Source organism: Aegilops tauschii, chromosome 2 (genome assembly GCF_002575655.3).
Source record: "Aegilops tauschii subsp. strangulata cultivar AL8/78 chromosome 2, Aet v6.0, whole genome shotgun sequence".
NCBI lineage: Eukaryota > Viridiplantae > Streptophyta > Magnoliopsida > Poales > Poaceae > Aegilops > Aegilops tauschii.
This window is the reverse complement of record NC_053036.3, coordinates 618,324,691-618,345,212: the sequence shown is the minus strand read 5'-3', so window position 1 is coordinate 618,345,212 and position 20,522 is coordinate 618,324,691. Positions and strand designations below refer to the sequence as shown.

Here is a 20,522-nt window from a genome sequence, read left to right as displayed (position 1 = left end):
TTCAGGCAACTCCTTTTTTGTTCAAAAAATTACATGTGACTTCTGGAAAAAGGATGATGATGCAAATAATATTCATGTAAAAATAATGCTGGCAAACTTCAGTTTTTACGCGAGCAAAAAGAAAAGTCAGTAAGAAAACATGAATGGAAAAAAACTGACCTAAGCTAACTTCAGTATAGCTTCTCATGGAGCCTTGTTGCGCTTGGTGTTAACCCACGTGTTTTTCAACTGCTTCCTGATATTTGGAACATCCTCTGCTGTAAATCTTGGAACGTTCCTTCCTTCCCACCCATTTGCAATTGAGAGAGCAAAAATGCCACAGTCGTATCTAAGCAAATAATAGAGAATGTTTCAGGTCAGCTATGAAACAAGTATGAATTTGTTAGGAATTTGTTTTGGAGTTTGTCTGGGAATTGATGCTTACTTGTTAGTTTGTTTTGGCACATCAATGTTTCTTAGTGGGAAATCATCCAATGAGATGTGAGACTTCGGATAGGGCTCTTCCCACAGAGCCCGAAAACTAGCAACCATAATCCTTGCACAGACATCTAGAGTCTTGTCCTGAAGTGTCCTTCACGAATCAAGCACCTCGAACCTTCGATCCCTTATATTCACGTTGAAGACACAATAATGGTTGCCTGTAACTTTCTTTGACTTGTCGATATTCTCTAACACTGGGAACATTATCTGTGGGAAAAAGGGCAGAAAAAAAAGCTGGGGTAAGAACATAGTCTGTAGGCAACTTGAAGAGATATGGAAAGCATGTAAAGTTTTCTCATGCTATGCGAAAAAGCTAATTGTGATTCTGCACTCTGGCAACTTCGTGCATGTGCTGAAACTAGTACTCTACTATTCACATGTGGGTGGGAAAAAAGGAATATGAGAAGAATACTATAGTGGAAATTCGAGAAACATGGACTTACCATATCTTTTCGGTCCAGGTGATTTGATTTCTTGAATCAGGAAATAATCTCTTGCCTGTGCATATCATTGGATGGGAAAGTCATCTGTTGCATCCTTGTCTGTAAAACAAAAAAGGACAAGGTGGTTAGAAATGACCAAGTAGGGACCAAGAACAAAAAAATGAAAACCTGAAGTAGTAATGACTCCTAGTCCATTTTCTTACCGAGAACCTCAGGGGCATGACAACCTTCTTGGAGTTTGCTGGCAAATTCATCATTATGGACAATATGCCAATTTCCATTACATGTGTCAAGACATATCCTTTTTTTCATTGATTTTGCAAGCTCCCTCACCGAGACATCATATCCATTGTAGTCAATTACCTTCGGGCTGCAATCAAAAAGAAAAAACCAAAAAAGGACAACCATGAGAAAAAAGTAACCAAGTTGCCTGCTGCTGTACTTTTGATTGCCTAGAAATAGATCTTGTTTTGCCTAAGGAACAGAACTGGGGGTTGCGAAAATTTGCAATGAATTGTTACTACCTGAAAGTGCATTCTAGTTAGCATATATAAGGCATGGGGAATTGTGTTACTGCCTGAAAGTGCATTGTGGTTAGCATATATTTGGCATGGGGTGATTATGTTACTATGGTATTGGGCTATTTTTACCTGCTTGTTTTACTTTTGTTTGCCTATGAATACAGCCTGAATTGCCTGAAAAGTGCATTTTAATTGAAAAACATGTAAAAAATGCCTCATAAAAAATGTCATACCTAGTATCTTCATCTGGTGATTCTTCTTCATTCAATCTCCCATGCAGAATAACCGATGCATATAGCCTGCTTGCTTCAGGTTTGCATATGTACACTTTCCTCTCATTATAGTCCAAGAATGGTGACCTCATGCACGGAGGTGGCTTGATAATCCTTCTCTCAAATTGTTGTGGGACCATCTCTCCTGAGCTACTGCTGCTATAAATATTACTGCCTGATCCCACTACTACTTGGTTGTGTGCAACTTTTTCAGGTGTCTGGTAAATGTTCCCAACTATGCCTTCAAGATCCACAACATGATCGTCATCAAATATTTCAATGAGTGGCTCCTTGGGTGCTTGGTACTGCAGGGACTCATGCTCACACTTCATAGCCTGTTCTTCTGCATGTGCATACACTTCATCTATGCCTTCAAGATTAACAACTTTTTCATCTTCAATTATTTCAATGACTGGCTCCTTGCTTACTTGATACTGCAAGCACTCATGGTCAGCCACTACGTTTTCCCTGGCATCTCGATCTGCTCCATCATCTACATGTGCTGTAGGAAAATCGTATTTGAAAATATCAAAACTTGGAGCTGGGCAGTATTCACTATCAAAAACATTTGAGCTTTCACTTCTGCTATGCTCAAAATGTTGTCCATCCATCTCTGCTGGAATATGAATTGCTGACTTGCTTTGCAGATCGTTGCTAGATGGGGGAACACACCTTGCCAAGAGCTCACTGACATCTAGAACATATATTTCCAGTGGACTGACCGCCTTGTTAGCATAACTAAAATTGATATCCTTCAGCTGCGGATAGGGGGGTGATTGGGCAACTGTAGGTATAAAAGCAGGCAACTTGCCCTGAGCTTTTAGCAACTTTGCTTCCGAACTTTGTTTCATGTGCCGCCGATGACATTTTCCATCCCTCCAACCCCTGTGATTGACACAGGAGGTATGTTCTCCTGACCTGCATCTAATGGTACATCCTTTTGTGATGCTTTGTAATGAAAAAATTTGCCTCTCTGGGTGTCATTGGCTGATTGCATCCCATTCCCTCGAACAAGATTTTGTGCTTGACCATTTAGACTGCTTAGTGGTTGCCTCCCACTAGGGTTTGTACTAGGGATTGCTCTGCTTACTTGCAATGATGCATCCTGTTTCATTTGAGTTGTTCCTCCTGCTGTAGGTTGAACTGATGCCTGTGCAATACTTGCCTGAAAATCAGATGAACTTGCTTCCTCCCTAGAGTGACTTGCTAGAATTTGTGAGGCACTTGCTTCCTGTTTTGAAACTGTCCCTAGTGAAACTACAACATTTGCATCTTTGCCCCTGGTGAGATCTGGGTGTCGTGCTGTTGAGCTTGATGCTGTATTGGTTTCAAGCTGGTTCTTGTGAGTGCTAGAACTTGCCTCTTTTGCATGATGTATTGCCTGATGTTGCAACTGAAAATGCCCAGATTTCTTCATGGCTGACTTTGTTTCCTTTCCATCTTGCAGTTCTTGATCATTTCGGGCACGCATACCTCGCAGTTCCTCCACTGTCTCTGTCACTACCGTTGGCTCTGATACGAAACTGACACTCTTTTTCTTCTTTGGTGGTGGAAGTGGTGGTACACCAACTTCCTTGGGTTCATGTAGAGCCCCTATCTCCCTCATGATTTTCTTGCGAATCCACTTGGGGCAGACATCCTCAAGGTTGAATGTCATCCCCAGTTCCATTTCTTTTGTTCTCAACAGCTCTTGGAACATTTTGCTCGCTAGCACTGCAATAGTCTGCTCGTCGAGATCCAACATTTCTTTCACTTCAAACATGCGGATGCGTGGCATTTTGCAGTAACTTTCCTCATCCATCATAACAACATCTCTCACAGAGATGCTAACTGCCTCGTCAAGCCCCTTTGGCTTCATATCCTTTTTCTTTTCAAGTAAATATTGAAGTGTGGATTGCTCATCATCAGTCTCTGTTTCCTCACCTGCAGCATCCTCGTTCCCTCCATTGTTTCCGCCATTGCCACTCTTGCCACCCGAATTGTTGTCATCCTGGTCTTCCTCATCACCCTGCATATCATCATCCCCCGTGTCTTTGTCATTGTCGTTGTCATTGTCTTCGCTTTCTTCGTCATCATCGTCTTCCTTTTCTTCATCCTCGTATTTTTTTCTTCCTCCTCCTCTTCGTCCTCCTTATCCTCCTTGCTTTCATCCATTACTGCTCCCCTCTCCTGAAAAGTTGCTTCTCCCTCCTCGTTGTCGTTGCATCCAGCATTTTCAACTACAAAAGTCATCACCATCATCATCGCTTGAGTGGTCGTCGTTGTCACTCTCATCACCCCCTCTATCCCGGTCAGTTTCATCACTGTCACTTGCATCTTCCTCACTTTCAGTTTTGAATGACTCTTCTTCACTCGATAAGCTTTCTCTCGCAGCTGGAGCTTGTTTGGATCTCCTAGTAGGTTCTTGCCTCCTCTTTTCCACATGAACAGCCTCTGACCTGCTTGTCCCCTCTTGCGCATCATCTATCCTCCCAATGCCAGAAACAAGCTTCCCAACTGCATGTCAAATAGTTGAACACATTTCGTGCACCATACCTGTCAGCTTCTTTTGTTTCTGCAAAAAACAGGAAAGTAGAAAAAAGGGATGAACATGATAAGTGTTGACAATATGTTGGTTTGAGATTAAAAATGGAAAAACTAGTGAGCATAACACGCACTTGATAACTTACATTTTTGTCATATGACTCAGGTAATCTTGCTGCTACAAATTTTGTGATGTGGTCCATGCTCCAAACAAGCTATCATCTGCACATTGTGAGAACTCGGTCTTCAGTTGCTCGTTGGGTTGGCAAAAAAGACAAACAATGAAGGATGGGATAAAAGGAATTAGTGAATTGTGGCACTGGCTTGACAACAGAAAAAAAGAAACCGTAAAATGCTCATGATGGTGGTTTGATTTCACTGCCATTTTTAGTCAGAAAACTAACCTATCATGTTGCCAAGTTTACAGAAAAACAATGCATGCTTTGAACCAAGTCAAGCACTGTGGCATCATTGTTGCCTAATTTCCTTATCATGTGTGGATGGGGTTTCTAGCATGTAGCTTCGCCTAGTTTTTCAGTATATAACTTGGCAGGACTATATCAAATATAGGAAACTACCAAGTTGCCTTAAAAAACTATGAACTTGCTAATGTTTAGTGTGCAAGTTGCTATGGTGAAATTGTTGGATTTGCCTAATTTTTCTTAAAAAATTTAGTCATCAGCTGAACTGCCCCAGCAAAAAATCCTACCTATCATGCTGCGGGCAGTTGCAAAAAGGGTAAACCATGAGTAAGAAACTACAAAGTTGGTCATGAAATACTTTGAACTTGCTACTGTCCAATATACAAGTTTCTACGGGCAATGTGTTGGACTTGCCTACTTGTTGAAAAAATCTTATATATCAGCTACAAAAAATGACCAGAAACAAAAAATGACCACCAAATACTTTGAACTTGCTTGGACCTTGTAATTCAATTGCCTCCTCTATAAGAAGGTAGGTTTGCCTAACCTTATGTCTTTCCTATGTCTTTTAAAGCAAATAAAATGCCATTATTGAATACAGATGTGATGACAAAAAATAGCTTACCCGCAGTTTCCCATATTCCCGGGAGCTTTCCTGTCCTTTTTGATAACTCTTGCGCCATCAAATCTGAATTCCAAACTGAAACCCTTGGTACCAAGCTGTGAATTGGTTCATCAACATCCAAAGAGTCTAGATACAGCAACTGCGTTTCGGATAAGAAAAACATAAAGTTTGAGTTATGATATGATTTTTAAGAAAACATAGAGCACAGAGAGAACATACAGATTCAAAGTTAGGTGAACTTACTACGAGGTGGAAAACACAGCAACAAACAGCCTTCTTGCCACAACCTCATTTGAATGCTAGCTTTAGTTGATCAACAACAAACTGGCATATGTTGGTTTCAGTTATTCCATTTACATCCATGGCCGTAGGGAAGCTTTTTGGTGAAATGCTTAAACTTGTAGATGGTGCAAGGAAGCAGGAGAAAACAAGAAACAGCCATGCGCGGAGGAAGTCGTCATCGTGAGCTCCTTCCATGTCTTTGATCATCTTGCACCATGCTGTGAGAGATGGTGAATTCTTTGAAGTGATATTGTAAATCCTGAACATTGCCTTTGTGATCTCAGGGCGGTTTTCATAGCAGACTTTTCTCCCCCTATTTGGCAAACCCCATATCCTCCAAACACTCGCAGCATCTACTGGAATCTTCCCCCTCTTTGGAATAACTATCTGTGACATCTCTGGATCATAATGCTTCATTATCCATTGACTAAAATCACCAGGCATGCTGTTCGCTGCAAGGTCCAAGAGGCCTCCAAACTCTTCTCCAATAATAACACCTTTTTTATTAGAAACCAAGTCTTTATTCAATTTGAACAGCCTTGCAGGCGATGCCCTGTTCCTACGACCCTATGGGAAAATAGTTTGCAAAAAGGAAGAATCAAAAATCAACAAATGGTATATGCCAGGCAATTTAGACACCACTACTAGGCAATTGTTTCAATGAGGTGAAGCAAAAATTACCTCATTTCCTCTGGTTTTCTGCCGCTTTGGATTTGGTGGCTTATCCACACCACCGCTTTTGTCACTCACATTTTCAGCATCTCCAGGAATACTCTCATTGCTCACAATATCATCGGGGCGCTTCCCTCGAGAGATAATTGCCTTACTCCTCTGGCGCTTGTACCCAACTAACGGTTCACTGCTTTGAGACTGAAAAATGAAGATAAACACATAAATAACAATCCATAACATGAAGTTAGGAAAAAAGAAACCAAGAATGAAAAGAAGGAAAAAGGTAGAATGTTTCGAAAATGATTCAATGAATTCTACGCACCTCCATCCTACGGGCTTCAGTTGCATGAGATGGGCCATCATCAGGATCCAATGCAGGGGGGCATCCTGTATGCCTTTTTTGCTTGCCCCCGACATGTTTTCGTGCTGCGCATAAAAAGAACATCATCATACATGAAAAATAGGAGTAAAGAAACTGCAAATTGCCTAGTGTTTTAGCCTAGTCATGTAAACACACAAGGACACACATAATGCATAAACACATTAAAAAAGCAAACTAAAAACTGATGCAAAAGTGTCAGGCAAACTCATACAGAAAAAATAGGAAACATGACATGCTGAGGCAAACCAGGTAGGCATATGAGGCAACTAAAACTAAAACTAAAACTGAATTTATATTTGTTTTGCTATATAAAGTAGGACTAAAGTGTAAAGAAAAACTGAAGCACATCAGACACACTATTTTTTCAAATCAAACAACTTGCACCATTGTCGTTTAAAAATTCACACCAGTAAATTAGTTCCCTCTATTCTACATCTTTCCATCATTTCCTCTGGATAAAAGTATTGTTCACACATATAAGAGATAGGAACATATGGACAGACAACATACTACAGTGACCTTAATTCAGGATTTGATGCCAACATACAAGGTTTTGCCTGATGCCCACAAACTACTGAGTTTATGTGTGAGCAACTTCTGGCAACATATTGAGCAAGTCACTCACCACAGTGAAGCAAAACAAACAAAAACTACAGAGTTTCTGTATGGGCAACTTCAGGAAACATATTGAGCAAGTCACTCGCAACACTAGAGCAACTTAAACAAAAAGGGGACAAAACTATGGAGTTTCTGTGTGGGCAACTTCTGCACCATATTGAGCAATTCGCTCGCAACAGTATAGCAACAAAAACAAAAATGTGAACAACTGAACTACCCCTGTAGTGAGCATCCCAAAAACACTTCCACATTAACCCAGCAGCCAAAAAACAGCCGACAAACTGCCTTCAAACCACCTACATCCAACCAGTAGCGGAATCACCTTGCCAGCAACCCCAAAGGTCCACTATCTACTCGTCAATTTCGAGACACAGGCAACAAACGCAAAACGAAAAGCGAGGCCAGATGTCCTTACCAACAGATTGCGAGGCAGGGAGATGGTCGTCCTATGCGCGACCCTGACCTCTGCGCGAACGGCACGGCGCTCGCAACGGCCGTTCCTCCCCTGTCGACGACTTGGACGGCTACTGCTTCCCTTCCGACGACCTCTGCTCCAGGCCGTGGGCGGCGCAGCAGCACAGGCTACTTCTCCTCTTCCGGGAATGGGAAATGTAGCAGAAGCACCTGGTGCCCGCGCGCCACTGGCTACCTCCCCCTCGCCGGTAAATTCCGCCCGCACTTGGAGGTCGCGCGCCACTGGCTACGTCCCCCTCGCCAGGAAACGCCGCCCGCACCTGGTCGGCGCGCCCCGCTGGCTACCTCCCCTTCGCCGTGAATCGCCGCCCGCACCTGGCCGCCGCGCGTCGCTGGCTACCTTCCCTTCGCCGTGAATAGCTCCACCCCGGCGGGACGAACCGTGGCGGATTTGGGGCTGGGAGATTGCGGGATTTGGGGGGGATTGAGAGAAGTGGGTTGAGAGAAACGGGCGAGGAGCAGTTTCAAAATGAGGGGAGGTGGACGCGAGAGGAGGGGAAGTGGTGGGACCTGGAACCGACGCTCCCACCCAACGGGCGACAGGCCGACCAGGTGGCACCGCGCGAGCGACGAAACCGACAACGGCGCACCTGGTGGACGCGATTAAGATCGGACGATGCGGAGACGTGTGTGCTCGAGTGAGCACAGCTGCATTTTTTAGGATTTGGGAAGATATATATATATATATATATATATATATATATATATATATATATATATATATATATATATATATATATATATATATATTCCTTTTACATACCGCCAATGGCTAACCTTTCATACGGAGTCGACCCAACCAATCTCCCGCCAATCCTAACCGCTCGGTTCGTTGGTTGGTCCTCCCAAGCAAGAAGCCAAGAAGCTCACCGCTGCCAATGGCGAGCACAGGCGACGAGAGCAAGCAGCCACCAGAGAAGCGCGCCCGACATGACGGCGCCCAGGCCGCGCCGGCGCCGGCGCCGGCGCGCGTGCAGCTCAACCCGGCCGACTGCAACCTCGGTCAGTGCCTGCATTTCCATATCCCCCGAAATTCTCCACGCGCTCGCTCAACTCCGGTGGTGACGCGGCTCGTCTCTCTCTCTCTCCTCACCTCTCCAGATTTCATCGTCGGCCATGGCGGGCTCCGGGGGCACGCGCTGCACGGGGGCGCGTTCGCCTACTGCTGGTCGGGGGCACGCGCCACGGCGGGGGTCCGGGGCGGCGGGAAGTACTGCTTCGGGTGCTGGGTGCTGGCGGAGCAGCCCGTGGAGATGGAGGACACGGACGCCGGCCAGCGGCACCTCTGCCGCGTCGGCGTCTCCAGGGGGGACGACCCCGTGGGCGGCCTCGGGGAGGCCGGCGGCCAGAGCTTCGCGTTCGGGGGCACCGGCGGTAAGCCCCGCCACGACGGCAACCTGATCGACGACGAGTTTGGGGTCGGCGACACGGTCGTCTGCGCCGTGGACCTGGATGCCAGGCCCATGGCCTCGATCGGGTTCGCCAAGAACGGGCAGTGGCTCGGCATCGCCCTGCCCTTTGATGCCAGCCAGACCCAGACGGGGCTTGGTTTGGTTGATGCTCCTGTGAAGCCAATGCCGTGGGAGTCGGCGATCTTCCCTCACGTTCTGCTCAAGAATGTGATGGTGGATATGCAGTTTAGCATGGAGGACGGGCTGGAGCCGGTCAATGGTTACCAGCCCTGGAGCTCACTTCTTGGTGATGGCAATGCTGTTCTTGGGCCTGCGTTTGCAGAACAGAGGGAGTGCGAGCGAGATCCTGGTGATGGTTGGCCTCCCGGCTTCTGGGAAGACTACTTGGGCAGAGAAGTGTGCCAGGGAGCATCGAGAGAGACGATTCGTGATTCTCGGGATCAAGCATGCGCTGGAACAGATGAAGGTGAAAATTAACCCACTCGCATCTTACTTACATCTAGGACTAGCTAGTAGTAACTTTTTCTACTTGTAGTTGTTTCTTCAGCTAGCTAGCTGAGCAGATGGATACTTTCTCTTTGTTGCGTGCAGATGGCAGGATTGCTTAGCGAAAGAAAGATTCCAGATGCGCAATTCGATCGCTGGATTGATCGCGCTACTACAGTTGTCAACGGATTGCTGCGCATAGCTGAGAACGTCCCTCGCAACTACATTCTCGACCAGGCGAACGTCGAAAGAATCCCTCGCATTCGTCTTCTGAACAGATTCTCCAATTTTGGCCGCAAAGTAAGTTGTAATGTGTGTCTCCACTTGACTTGTAGTAGTTCAAATGGAATGGAATGGATGGTCACACTGCAGTGCAGGTGTAACTAACAGTAGGTAAAACTGAACCTTGTTACAGACTGCTGTGGTTGTTTTTCCGTCACCTGCTGAGCGAAAGTCAAGGTCCTCCAAGCGATTCCGTGAAACATGGAAGGAAGTGTCTGATGAGGAGGTTAACAAGATGTCAGTTATGCAATTTCTACCACTGAACTTGTTTCAGTTTTGATGAATGAATGAGAATTCGAAACCAAGGCCCAGGGAAGATTCAGTCAGTGGCACTGAACCTTTAATACAGTAGCTTGGATTTCCCCCTTGACTGTCGTGTCTTTCTTTTGGGTATCCGCCATCTAACTAATGTAGTAATTTGTTAGATGAATTTCCTCTCTAAGCTGCAAGATTACCATCCAGTGAATGAAAATTCAGAAAAGCCTAGGGAGGCGGCGGATCGGGATCGGGGTTTTTTGAATCCTTTGAAATGGCGCGTGCGATTTGAAGATGCTAGGGAGGTGGGGCGATGGATCAATGGTCTGATCTACTCGCATCCGTCTCGTTGGATGACGATCCGAGATGAAGATGGAGAAATTTTGGCCGGACGACATCTCAACACCGACGAGGAACTTGCTAACGGTAAGCGTTTATCGATTGATTTCTTCCATATCGAGGTTCTTGAGTGTGTGCAGGTGCCTGTGGATTGCGAAGAACAACCTGTCGTTGTGGATCTTACGGAGGACGTGGACGGACCAAAGCCTACGCAGCGGTTTGGGGTCGTTTCTGGATCCTTGCCGATGAGGACGAAGACGATGATGATCTGCAGGAAACGTCGGATCGGCCGCCACCTACGCGTGGCTTGGTAACATCCTTCTCTTTGCCTAAACCAATTGAGAGCTGCAAAAATTTGTTTTCGCTCGGTCCTCCGGTTCCTTCGCAGAAGTCGAAAGTGAAACCATGGATTGGACCGTTGCCTAAGGTGGTGTCGCCAGCTATCACTTTGTCCGACTTTTTTTCGTCACGAGTGCTGGACAAGAGTAACTAGGAGAAAGAAGAAGGGAGGCCGGGTGGTGACACAGCGATCGCCGGCGGTGGCCGGCGTGCGTGATGTTCGGGCGGCCAGATTTGAACGTTTGAATTCGCTTTTAGGCAGAGATGGGCCGCAAGCGACTGAGAGCGTTGTGGGCTTGGCTAGTACTGGGCTTGAGGCCCGGGGGCTGGCCAGGCCTGCGCTGCACCTGGCGAGGGCGACGTGCATGAGGAGGCCTCGGTTCGGTCGCCACCGCATGCACAATCTCTCTCCTCCTCCTGCCGCATCGTTCCTGCTAGGGTTCGCCGTCGCGGGAGGCAGGGTTTCCCGTTTGCTACCTCGCGCCGTCCCACCCCGGGGATTGCCGCGTTGGGCTCCGCCCGCCTCTCGGGTCTTCTGCGGCCGCGATGCCGCCCAAGCCTCCTCCACCGAGGGTTGCGCCGGCGGTGAGGAACCCACCTGGGGCTGCGGGTGTCTCTGCTGCTCAGGCAGCAGCCGCTGCCGCGCAGGCTCCCGCGCGTGCGGCGCCTCCGCCTAGGGTGGCTCCGCCGCCGCCTCGGGTGGCGCCTCCTCCGCCCCCGGCGAGGGTGGCCCCTCCTCAGCCCCCGAGGGCTGCGCCTCCTCCGCCGCCACCTAGGGCCGAGCCGCCGCCGCCCCAACGGCCGTGGCCGAGGCAGATGGCAGGTAGTTGCGGTGGGTCGGGCCAAGGCATGAACGGTCGCGGGGCGGGTGCTTCTGCGGGGGACGATCGCAATCCTCCGCGCGGTCAGTGGGGCGATGATGGATTTGATGCTTATGGTTCTGGTCTGCATCGGGGTTCTTCGTCTACCGGAGGTGGCCGTGGCTATGCTTGGGTGGACAATGGCAATGCCAATAGGGGTTTCCAAGGACCGCCCGGCGATTTTGTGGAGGGTGCGGTTGGCCCTAATAACCGTTCTTTCCGGGGTCGTTTCCGCGGAGGCCGTGGTGGGAACCGGCGTCATCCTCCGCCGAAGCAGCCGACTACTGCTGCTGAGCAGCATGCGATCTCGCCGGAGGTGGCTGCCGGTGGATCGGCTCTACCGCAGGTGGCGGTGGAGACGGTTCAAGCCCTGGCTGCAGTCACGTTGCCGGAGCCCATGCAGACTGGAGATTCTGCTTCTAAGCAAGGTACGGAGAAGTCCGAGGTTGAAAAGGTGTCCAAGTGGGCGGCTAAAAAGAAGAAGCTAACTTGTTTCCGTTGCGGTGAACCGGGACACTTTTTGGTTGAATGCACTGCGGAGTTATGTGACTTGTGCCGGAAACCTAAACATACAGCTGCTGAGTGTCCTCTTATGTTGGGGCCTAAACCTTCTGTTCAGATATACGGGGTTTGCTGCTCAGAGTTGATGTTCTTCGAGTCTCCCAGTGTGGAACCCTTGGCACCCGCGGTGGAGACCTCCTTCCCCGGTGTGGTGAAGGTGGTTCATGGACCTTTGACCGAGGCACAGATCATTCAGCAGTTGCGGGAGCTGACTCCGGGTAATTTTCAGTGGTCGTTGCTCAAGCTCACAGATACATCTTACAAAGTAGATTTCTCGTCTAAGGAGGATCAGCTGAGAATCCTCAAGTTCGGTATGAGCAGGGTCACGGGTACTAGTTTTGTGCTGCAGTTTGATGAGTGGAAAAAAAGGAGCCGCAGGGCACGCCGTTAACTCAGATTTGGGTTCGTTTCTCTGGGGCGCCATCTGAGCCCCTGGACAGCTTTTTTGTTACGTGGAGCCGGGTTCTTTGATTGGCAAGACTGAGCAGGTGGATATGCAGTTCACACGTGCTCACGGGGTGGCGCGTTTACTTGTCAGTGTTGCTAACATTGAGTTCATGCCGGATGTGGTGCCTTGGACGCATGAAGGCGTTCTGTATCATTTGGATGTTCAGTATGAGGATCCTAACCTTTTCAGTGAGTTTGAAGATGATAATCCTATGGACACCTCCGAGGGAGGAGGTGCTTCGGGGAACCAGGATGATAGTGCTAAGAGTAATGATGATAAGGCCAAGGGGCCTTCGGGTCCGTCTGATTCTGGTGACACTACTCCTGATAGGTCATCTGGCACGGTCCCGACGAGTACTTTGCAGCTTGGTTCCTTGGGGGCTTTCTCGGCTCCGCCTAGGCTTTGGTGTGACCGAGTTGATCCAGTGAGCCCCGTGGTAAGTCCGTGTGTGTCCAAGCCTGTTGAGGTGGGAGGTGCCCAGGGGCAGGAGGCCCCTCCCTCTTCTCCTACTCCTTCTCCGGTTATGGAGGAGGTGGCTGCGATGGTGGTCTCGGCTGGAGGTGGCGGGCAGGTGGCCCGGCGATCCGCATCGCCATCATCGTCGGCGCCGAGGACAAGCTCGGGGGTTTCGCTCCATCCCATGAGGTCGGTTGTGTGCGGAGGGGTGTGCGTGCAGGAGGCCACCGCACCCCTTCCTGCCAGGACGCTTCCTGCCACGGAGGGCGGGTCGGGTGGCGTGGCCGTTATGACGCCCCAATCCCCGGATCGCTCCCCTAGGCTGGCCTCGCCGGTCTCGGGTCCGTCTGCCGTTCCGGCTATCGGCGGGACTCCCGTGGACAGGCCGCGGGAGATGTCGTCCTCTTTTGGTGCTGCGCCGAGGTCCCAACACGGGTCACCGCTGTTGGGGGACGGGCAGGAGGCCCTTCCCCTAGCAGAGCTTCGCGCGAGGAGGTCATCGCCTTTGGTGGGATCCGGATCCTGTCTCTGCGGGGAGGCGGATCAGCGGGAGGCTGCAGGAGCAGCCGGACGTTGATCACATGCAGCTAAGGTGTGCTATGAGGGTGGCCAAGCTGCGTGACGTCGAGATCTCCACCGGTAAGTCTGTTAATAAATCAAATTCAATTTTGCATTTTACCAATGATGAGATTGTTCATAATGCAAATCAACTAGGAGTTTCACTTGGCAGTAATGATATGGAGATCTCTAGGTCAGTTAATGACATTCTTGATTTAGAAGCAGAGAGGGCGTTGGAAATGATTCGTAACATAGCTGCCGTTACCTATGAATGAGTCGGACATTGATGCGCTTGGGGTCAGGATTATTGATGGTTTGTGTGCCGATCTTGACCCTACGTTACCGGAGACGGAGGAGGAGGAGGGTTTTGCTTATCCTGAGACCTCTGACCATGTAGATGAGTCGTTGGTGATTGCGGCTGAGCCCGAGTGTGGTGACCGAACTGAAGATCGCGTTAAGCCTAAACGAAATTGGAAACGGAAGGTTTATCCAGTGTCGGCTATGCGTAGAAGTGCTAGGATCCGTACCTCTAAAAAAATTCATGATGAAATATGAGAGGCATTTTCTGGAATAGCAGAGGTCTTAAAGACTTGGCTAAAAGAAGGTTTCTAGCGGATGCTTCTCTTGAACATCATTTGGATTTTATTGCTTTGTCAGAGACTGCAAGAGACAACTTCACTTCCCAATTTCTTAGCACTTTATCCGGGGGGGGGGGGGGGGGGTAGATTTCGACTGGCGTTGCCTCCCTCCGCGAGGAAGATCCGGTGGGGTTTTACTTGGGGTTAAGTGTGATACTTTGGAAGTTCGAAGTGTAGTTCTGGGAGAGTTTGCGGTAAAGTTTCGGGTCAGAACTATGGTCGATGGGTTTGATTGGGCTTTGGTGGCGGTTTACGGCGCCGCGCAACCAGACCTCAAACCAGACTTCTTGGCCGATCTGGTCCGTGTGTGTGGTAACGAGCAGCTCCCTATCTTAGTGGGGGGTGATTTCAACATAATTCGAAGAAGGGAGGAAAAGAATAATGAGAATTTTGACGGCAGATGGTCGTTTATGTTCAATACCATCATTGAGAGCTTGGATCTCAGAGAGATAGAGCTCTCGGGTAGGAAATTCACTTGGGCTAACTCGTTACCAATCCCGACTTTTGAGAAGCTAGACCGTGTCTTAGCTAGCGTCGAATGGGAACAGAAGTTTCCCCTGGTAACAGTGCAGGCGCTGACACGAGGTCTCTCGGATCACACGCTGTTACTAGTTGACTCGGGGGCTCAAACCCATGCGGGTAACAAGAATATTTTCTCGTTTGAACTTGCATGGTTTGAAAGAGAAGGGTTCCTCGAGCTGTTAGCTAGAGAGTGGGCTAAAGACTCAGGAGGAAGGTCACCTATTGAAAGATGGCAATGCAAGATTCGTCATCTACGAAGGTTCCTTCGTGGATGGGCTAAGCATACGCATGGGATTTATAAGGCTGAGAAGGAACGACTCCTTCTACTTATTCAGACCCTAGAAGTAAAAGCTGAAACTTCTATTTTAGATACCAGCGAGCTGGAAACTAAGATGGAGGCTGAGCTGCGGCTGAAAGATCTCCTCCGCGAGGAGGAATTGAAGTGGGCGCTGCGAGCTAAGGTTCGCAAAATCGTCCAAGGAGAGGATAACACTCAATTCTTTCATATGATTGCTAATGGAAAGCATCGTAAGAAGAGGATTTTCCAATTAGAACAAGACGAAGGGATGATAGTTGGTCAAGAAAATCTGAAAGTTTACATTACCAACTATTATAAGCAGTTGTTTGGACCTCCGGAAGAGAATTTTGTATCCTTAGATGAGTCAAGGGTTGAGGATGTTCCTCAACTTGAGACTGACGAGAATGAGATTTTGACTGCTCCCTTTACGGAGAAAGAGGTGTTTGAGGCCATCGCACAAATGAAAAATAATAAGGCTTCAGGACCGGATGGGTTTCCGACGGAGTTTTATAAAAAATGTTGGCACTTTATTAAGGGGGACCTGATTCCGATGTTCCATGAGCTTTTTGCTGGACAGCTTCAATTGTTTAAGCTGAATTTTGGAACGATAACTCTACTTCCTAAGAAGACAGAGGCCGTTCGCATTGAGCAGTTCAGGCCTATATGTCTGCGTAATGTTAGTTTCAAAATCTTCACCAAGGTTGGGACGAACAGAATTACGCAGATTGCGCATTCTGTGGTGCAACCATCCCAGACTGCTTTCATGCCAGATAGAAATATCCTTGAAGGGGTTGTCGTCTTGCATGAAACGCTCCATGAGATTCACTCAAAAAAAGCTAGATGGCGTTGTTTTTAAAGTAGATTTTGAAAAAGCATACGATAAAGTTAAATGACCATTCCTTCAACAGGCTCTCCGTATGAAAGGATTTGATCCGGCCTGGAGAAACCAGATTGAATCCTTTACGCAAAAAGGGAGTGTAGGGATTAAAGTGAATGATGACATAGGTCACTACTTCGAGACACACAAAGGGTTAAGGCAAGGAGATCCAATGTCACCGATCCTATTCAACATAGTGGTAGATATGCTGACCATTTTAATAGGACGGGCGAAGGATGTGGGGCAGGTAGGTGGCCTTGTTCCGCATTTAGTTGATGGCGGTATCTCCATCCTTCAGTATGCTGATGATACTATCATCTTCATGGAGCACGACTTGGCGAAAGCGAGAAACATGAAGCTCGTGTTATGCTTATTTGAACAATTGACCGGGTTAAAAATTAACTTCCACAAGAGCGAATTGTTCTGTTTTGGAAGAGCTAATGATGACCAGGAGGCTTATAAACAATTGTTCGGATGAATTGGGAACGTTACCGTTCACGTATTTAGGTATACCCATTCATCATCGTAAGCTGACTAACAAAGAGTGGAAATGCATTGAGGATCGTTTTGAGAAGAAACTGAGCTGTTGGAAAGGGAAGCTCATGTCATATGGAGGGCGATTAATTTTGATTAATTCGGTCCTCACAAGTATGCCTATGTTTCTCCTCTCCTTTTTCGAGGTCCCGGTGGGAGTTAGGAAGAGGCTAGATTTCTATCGATCACGATTCTTTTGGCAGAGTGATGAGCTTAAACGAAAGTATAGGCTGGCTAAATGGGATATAATCTGTAGGCCGAAGGACCAAGGAGGTTTTGGTATTGAAAATCTGGAAGTCAAAAACAGATGTATCCTTAGCAAGTGGCTGTTCAAACTTTCGTCCGAGACGAAGGCTACTTGGGCTCAGATTTTGCGAAATAAGTATCTTCACTCTAAAACCTTGTCTCAGGTGACAGTGAGGCCGACTGACTCACCATTTTGGAAAGGCTTGATGAGAGTCAAACCACTCTTTTTCAACACGACAAGGTTCTTAGTCGGAAATGGAGCTACTACGAGGTTCTGGGAGGATACGTGGCTTGGGGAGACTCCCCTTGCGCTTCAATATCTTACTTTGTATAACGTTGTTCAACGTAGAGAAGCCTACGTTGCAACCGTTCTACAATCCACTCCCCTCAATATTAGCTTTCGGAGGATGCTAGTGGGAAATCGTTGGGAGGCCTGGCTTCATCTTGTAAGACGATTGATGGATGTCCAGTTGTCTCAGCAGCCAGATCAGTTGTATTGGAAACTAACTAAGAACGACGTGTTCTCGGTCAAATCCATGTATTTGGATGTTATTAACTCTAGCGTGATTCCTTCCTCGAAGCACGTTTGGAAAGTGAAGGTACCTTTGAGAATCAAAATGTTTATGTGGTTTGTGCATAAACAAGTTATTTTGAGTAAGGATAATCTGGTAAAACGCAACTGGGTGGGTTCTGCAAGATGTAGTTTTTGCGACCATTACGAAACTATCGAACACCTCTTTCTTGATTGTCCGCTGGCCAAGATTCTATGGCAGTCGATTCATATTGCTTTTAATTAATATTAATCTGCCCACTTCTATCAACACGTTATTTGAAACGTGGCTCGATGGGATTGATTCAGATACTGCGAGGCACATTCGTGTAGGCCTGTGTGCTTTATTAAGGGCAGTCTGGAACTGCAAAAATGATTTGGTTTTTAGCAGAACAACGAACATTCACTTTTTGCAGGTTATCTTCAGGGCCACTGCGTTGATCCGTATGTGGTCGCTACTCACTCCGACGGAGGCCAGGGAGCGTTTGGTTACTGCGTCTACCCGATGGGAGATGGTAGCTCGGGATATTTTCAACCGGTTTAGATGGCGGTCATGTAATAGGATAGGCATGTAGTGCTCCTATTTCTATTTGCCAGCCGGTTGTGGCTTTGTCTTTTTTGTTTAGCTCTTGTGAGCATTTGTTTACTTCTTACTTCGAGACTTGAAGACTTGTTGCTGGATATTTTTATTAATAAGATGAGCCGTATGCATCTTTCTGATGCAGAGGCTGAGATAAACCCCTTTTTAAAAAAAAAGAAAAGCCTAGCATCCAGTGCCATGTCATTTCCTGTAGCCTGAACTGAACAACATGTTGTAGTACGTACAATGCATCACTGGCCTTTTTATACTGTACTGTACTTGTTTAGATTGTTCGAAAGAAGATAACTTACACTAATTATAATAAAAGGATAAGCAATACACTTGCAGCTCTTCTTAGGGTGAGTTCCACATATGCTGAAAATTTACATGATGTCAGTTTATCCAATAAAGACCATTCTACCCTTGGACCCATATGCCAGAAATAGGAAACAAAGAACCTGAAATAATAAATAATAAAAGGAAACAAAATAGAAAACGCTGCCTAGCACTACCTCGCCGGACCTCCGGTCCCGACCACTCCGCCGCAGCTGCCGGTCCCGCCCCGCCCCCCTACCCCTCCCCTCCCACCGCATATCCTCATCGCCGTCGCCGCCAGTCCCGGACCCAGCCATAGCATCTCCACATCCCCCCCCCCCCCCCCCCCCCCCCCCCCCCACCCCACGCGGCCCTGGCCGCGCTCGCAGGATGGCGGCGGGAGGTGCCGGCCTCGACCCTCCTCGCACTCGCGGCGGCAAGCAGCGAGCCGCTCCGGCCGAGGATGCGCGGCAGCAGCAAGCAGCCCCTTCTTCCTCATCCTTAATGCTCCATCCACCCCCATGTGTTGTGATGAACCAATATGCTCATGTGACAACTTTGATGCTTGTGACGACATTTTTGTGTCATAGCTGTGAGTTTTTATATATGTGGTGCTGGAACTTCTTATGCAAATTGTGATGTTATGCTAATTAAGGTGAAATGCTGCTGAAATTTCGTTTTCTTATGTACTGATTTTTTAATTGTTTTGCTGAAATTAACTAAAATATTTATCTCATATCCATGCCGAAAATTTTGAAATAGAACATAAACGGAAAAGTATATCATTTCGCCAAATATTTCGCTGGAAATGTTTATCTCATATTTCCTGTTGCGGCATTTACGATTACAATGTGTATATTAGCTTGGCACGCATCTTACAAAACTTTTACAGTAAATGCCTAGTACAATTCTAAGCTGAAAAGGTTTGCCTTCAATGTTCTTTTCAGCGAATTTTGCCTTGCCATTATCGACGAACATGCCTGGTTCAATGGAACATTTCGATGAGGTATTACTGATTTCATGACGTTGTGATGTACTATCTTTTGGTTTTCATTTTGTCAAACCATTTGATGAGATCACTGCTGCTTCACAATGCGTGCAGGTATTTTTTGTTGAGCTCTCCCGGGATGATGCTGAGAGATACCTCAATCCAGTGAGAAGTAACCGTGGATCAAATGTATGGTTCTCTTTTATTTACCTTCACAATATGTTTTCAACATATTTGCTATTCTGAAATATGTTAGAAGCCCAGTAGATAATTGACATAATGTTATAATTCACGTTGCCAAATGTACTTTGAGTTTCCCATCAATATTTTTGAAACTGTTTAGATGGTCATGTGAAATACGAGTATGTCACTAGACTTGTCATTACAAGTATTTTTTCTATCTGCACTAACAGGGAACCTGCTGCATGATTGTTTTTTGCTATTCAAAACACTACCGACTACTGCATTGTTTTCACAATAGTTAGCGTGTTTTCACTTACCCAATGTAAATAAGAATAAATCAATTCTTAGTTTTTTGCCACTGCATGGGGACGTATATGCGAAGTTTTACTCCTAACTGGCTAACTATCATAATTTAGAATTCTTCTCCAATCTCTACTATCATAGGTAATCCTAAGTCAAATAGGTCATAGTTTGCGCACTGAAGCAAACATGACTTTCCGTTTGCAATATTACCTATTGTTGATGCAGTAGCTAACAAAACTGAGCCTGCTACACGCATTGGACATTCCACAGTTCCTCTTGTGTGGCTTAATTTATTGTAATCTCAGCTTTTGTGTGTGAGATGGATGTTGTTTCCCTTTGTTTTCATCTATGGTTGACTCGCTGGTGTTTACTGTGAGAAGGGATATTCCTCATCATGGTCACACAAGAGTCATTTACTTGCAAAATACAAATTGATATCTTACTGAAACATTGTAAAGACCGGAAGAGTTTTAATGTCTGCCATTTCATGTCATATATGCTAGTTTATTCACATAATCCTTGCAACATTACGGGCAGCTAAAATCGATGATAAAAAAATTGATTAATGGCGCTAGGTGTTTTAATTATGGGCCGCTAAAATCTATGGCACCTTTTCATGCTTACAGGCTTACTCTCAAGACGCTTCTGCTCGAGGCTGGGGGAGTACAAGCCATAATCAGAGGCAGGGGAGATCCAATGTTTCAGATAAGCAGTCCTCAAGTTCCAATGCTCCAGCTGAAAAGGTAATCCCTCGGTACTTGTGTGAAGGAGATGCTTC

General features: G+C 47.0%; 1 protein-coding gene across 1 annotated transcript; it reads left to right on the top strand.

The window, feature by feature from the left end:
* Positions 1–8,592: 8,592 nt before the first annotated feature.
* On the top strand, positions 8,593–10,174 carry LOC109771866 (uncharacterized). Its single transcript, XM_073507496.1, has 3 exons — positions 8,593–9,592; positions 9,791–9,912; positions 10,028–10,174. Exons 1-3 carry the CDS (start codon positions 8,593–8,595, stop codon positions 10,172–10,174), a joined length of 1,269 nt encoding a protein of 422 aa, XP_073363597.1.
* Positions 10,175–20,522: the final 10,348 nt, after the last annotated feature.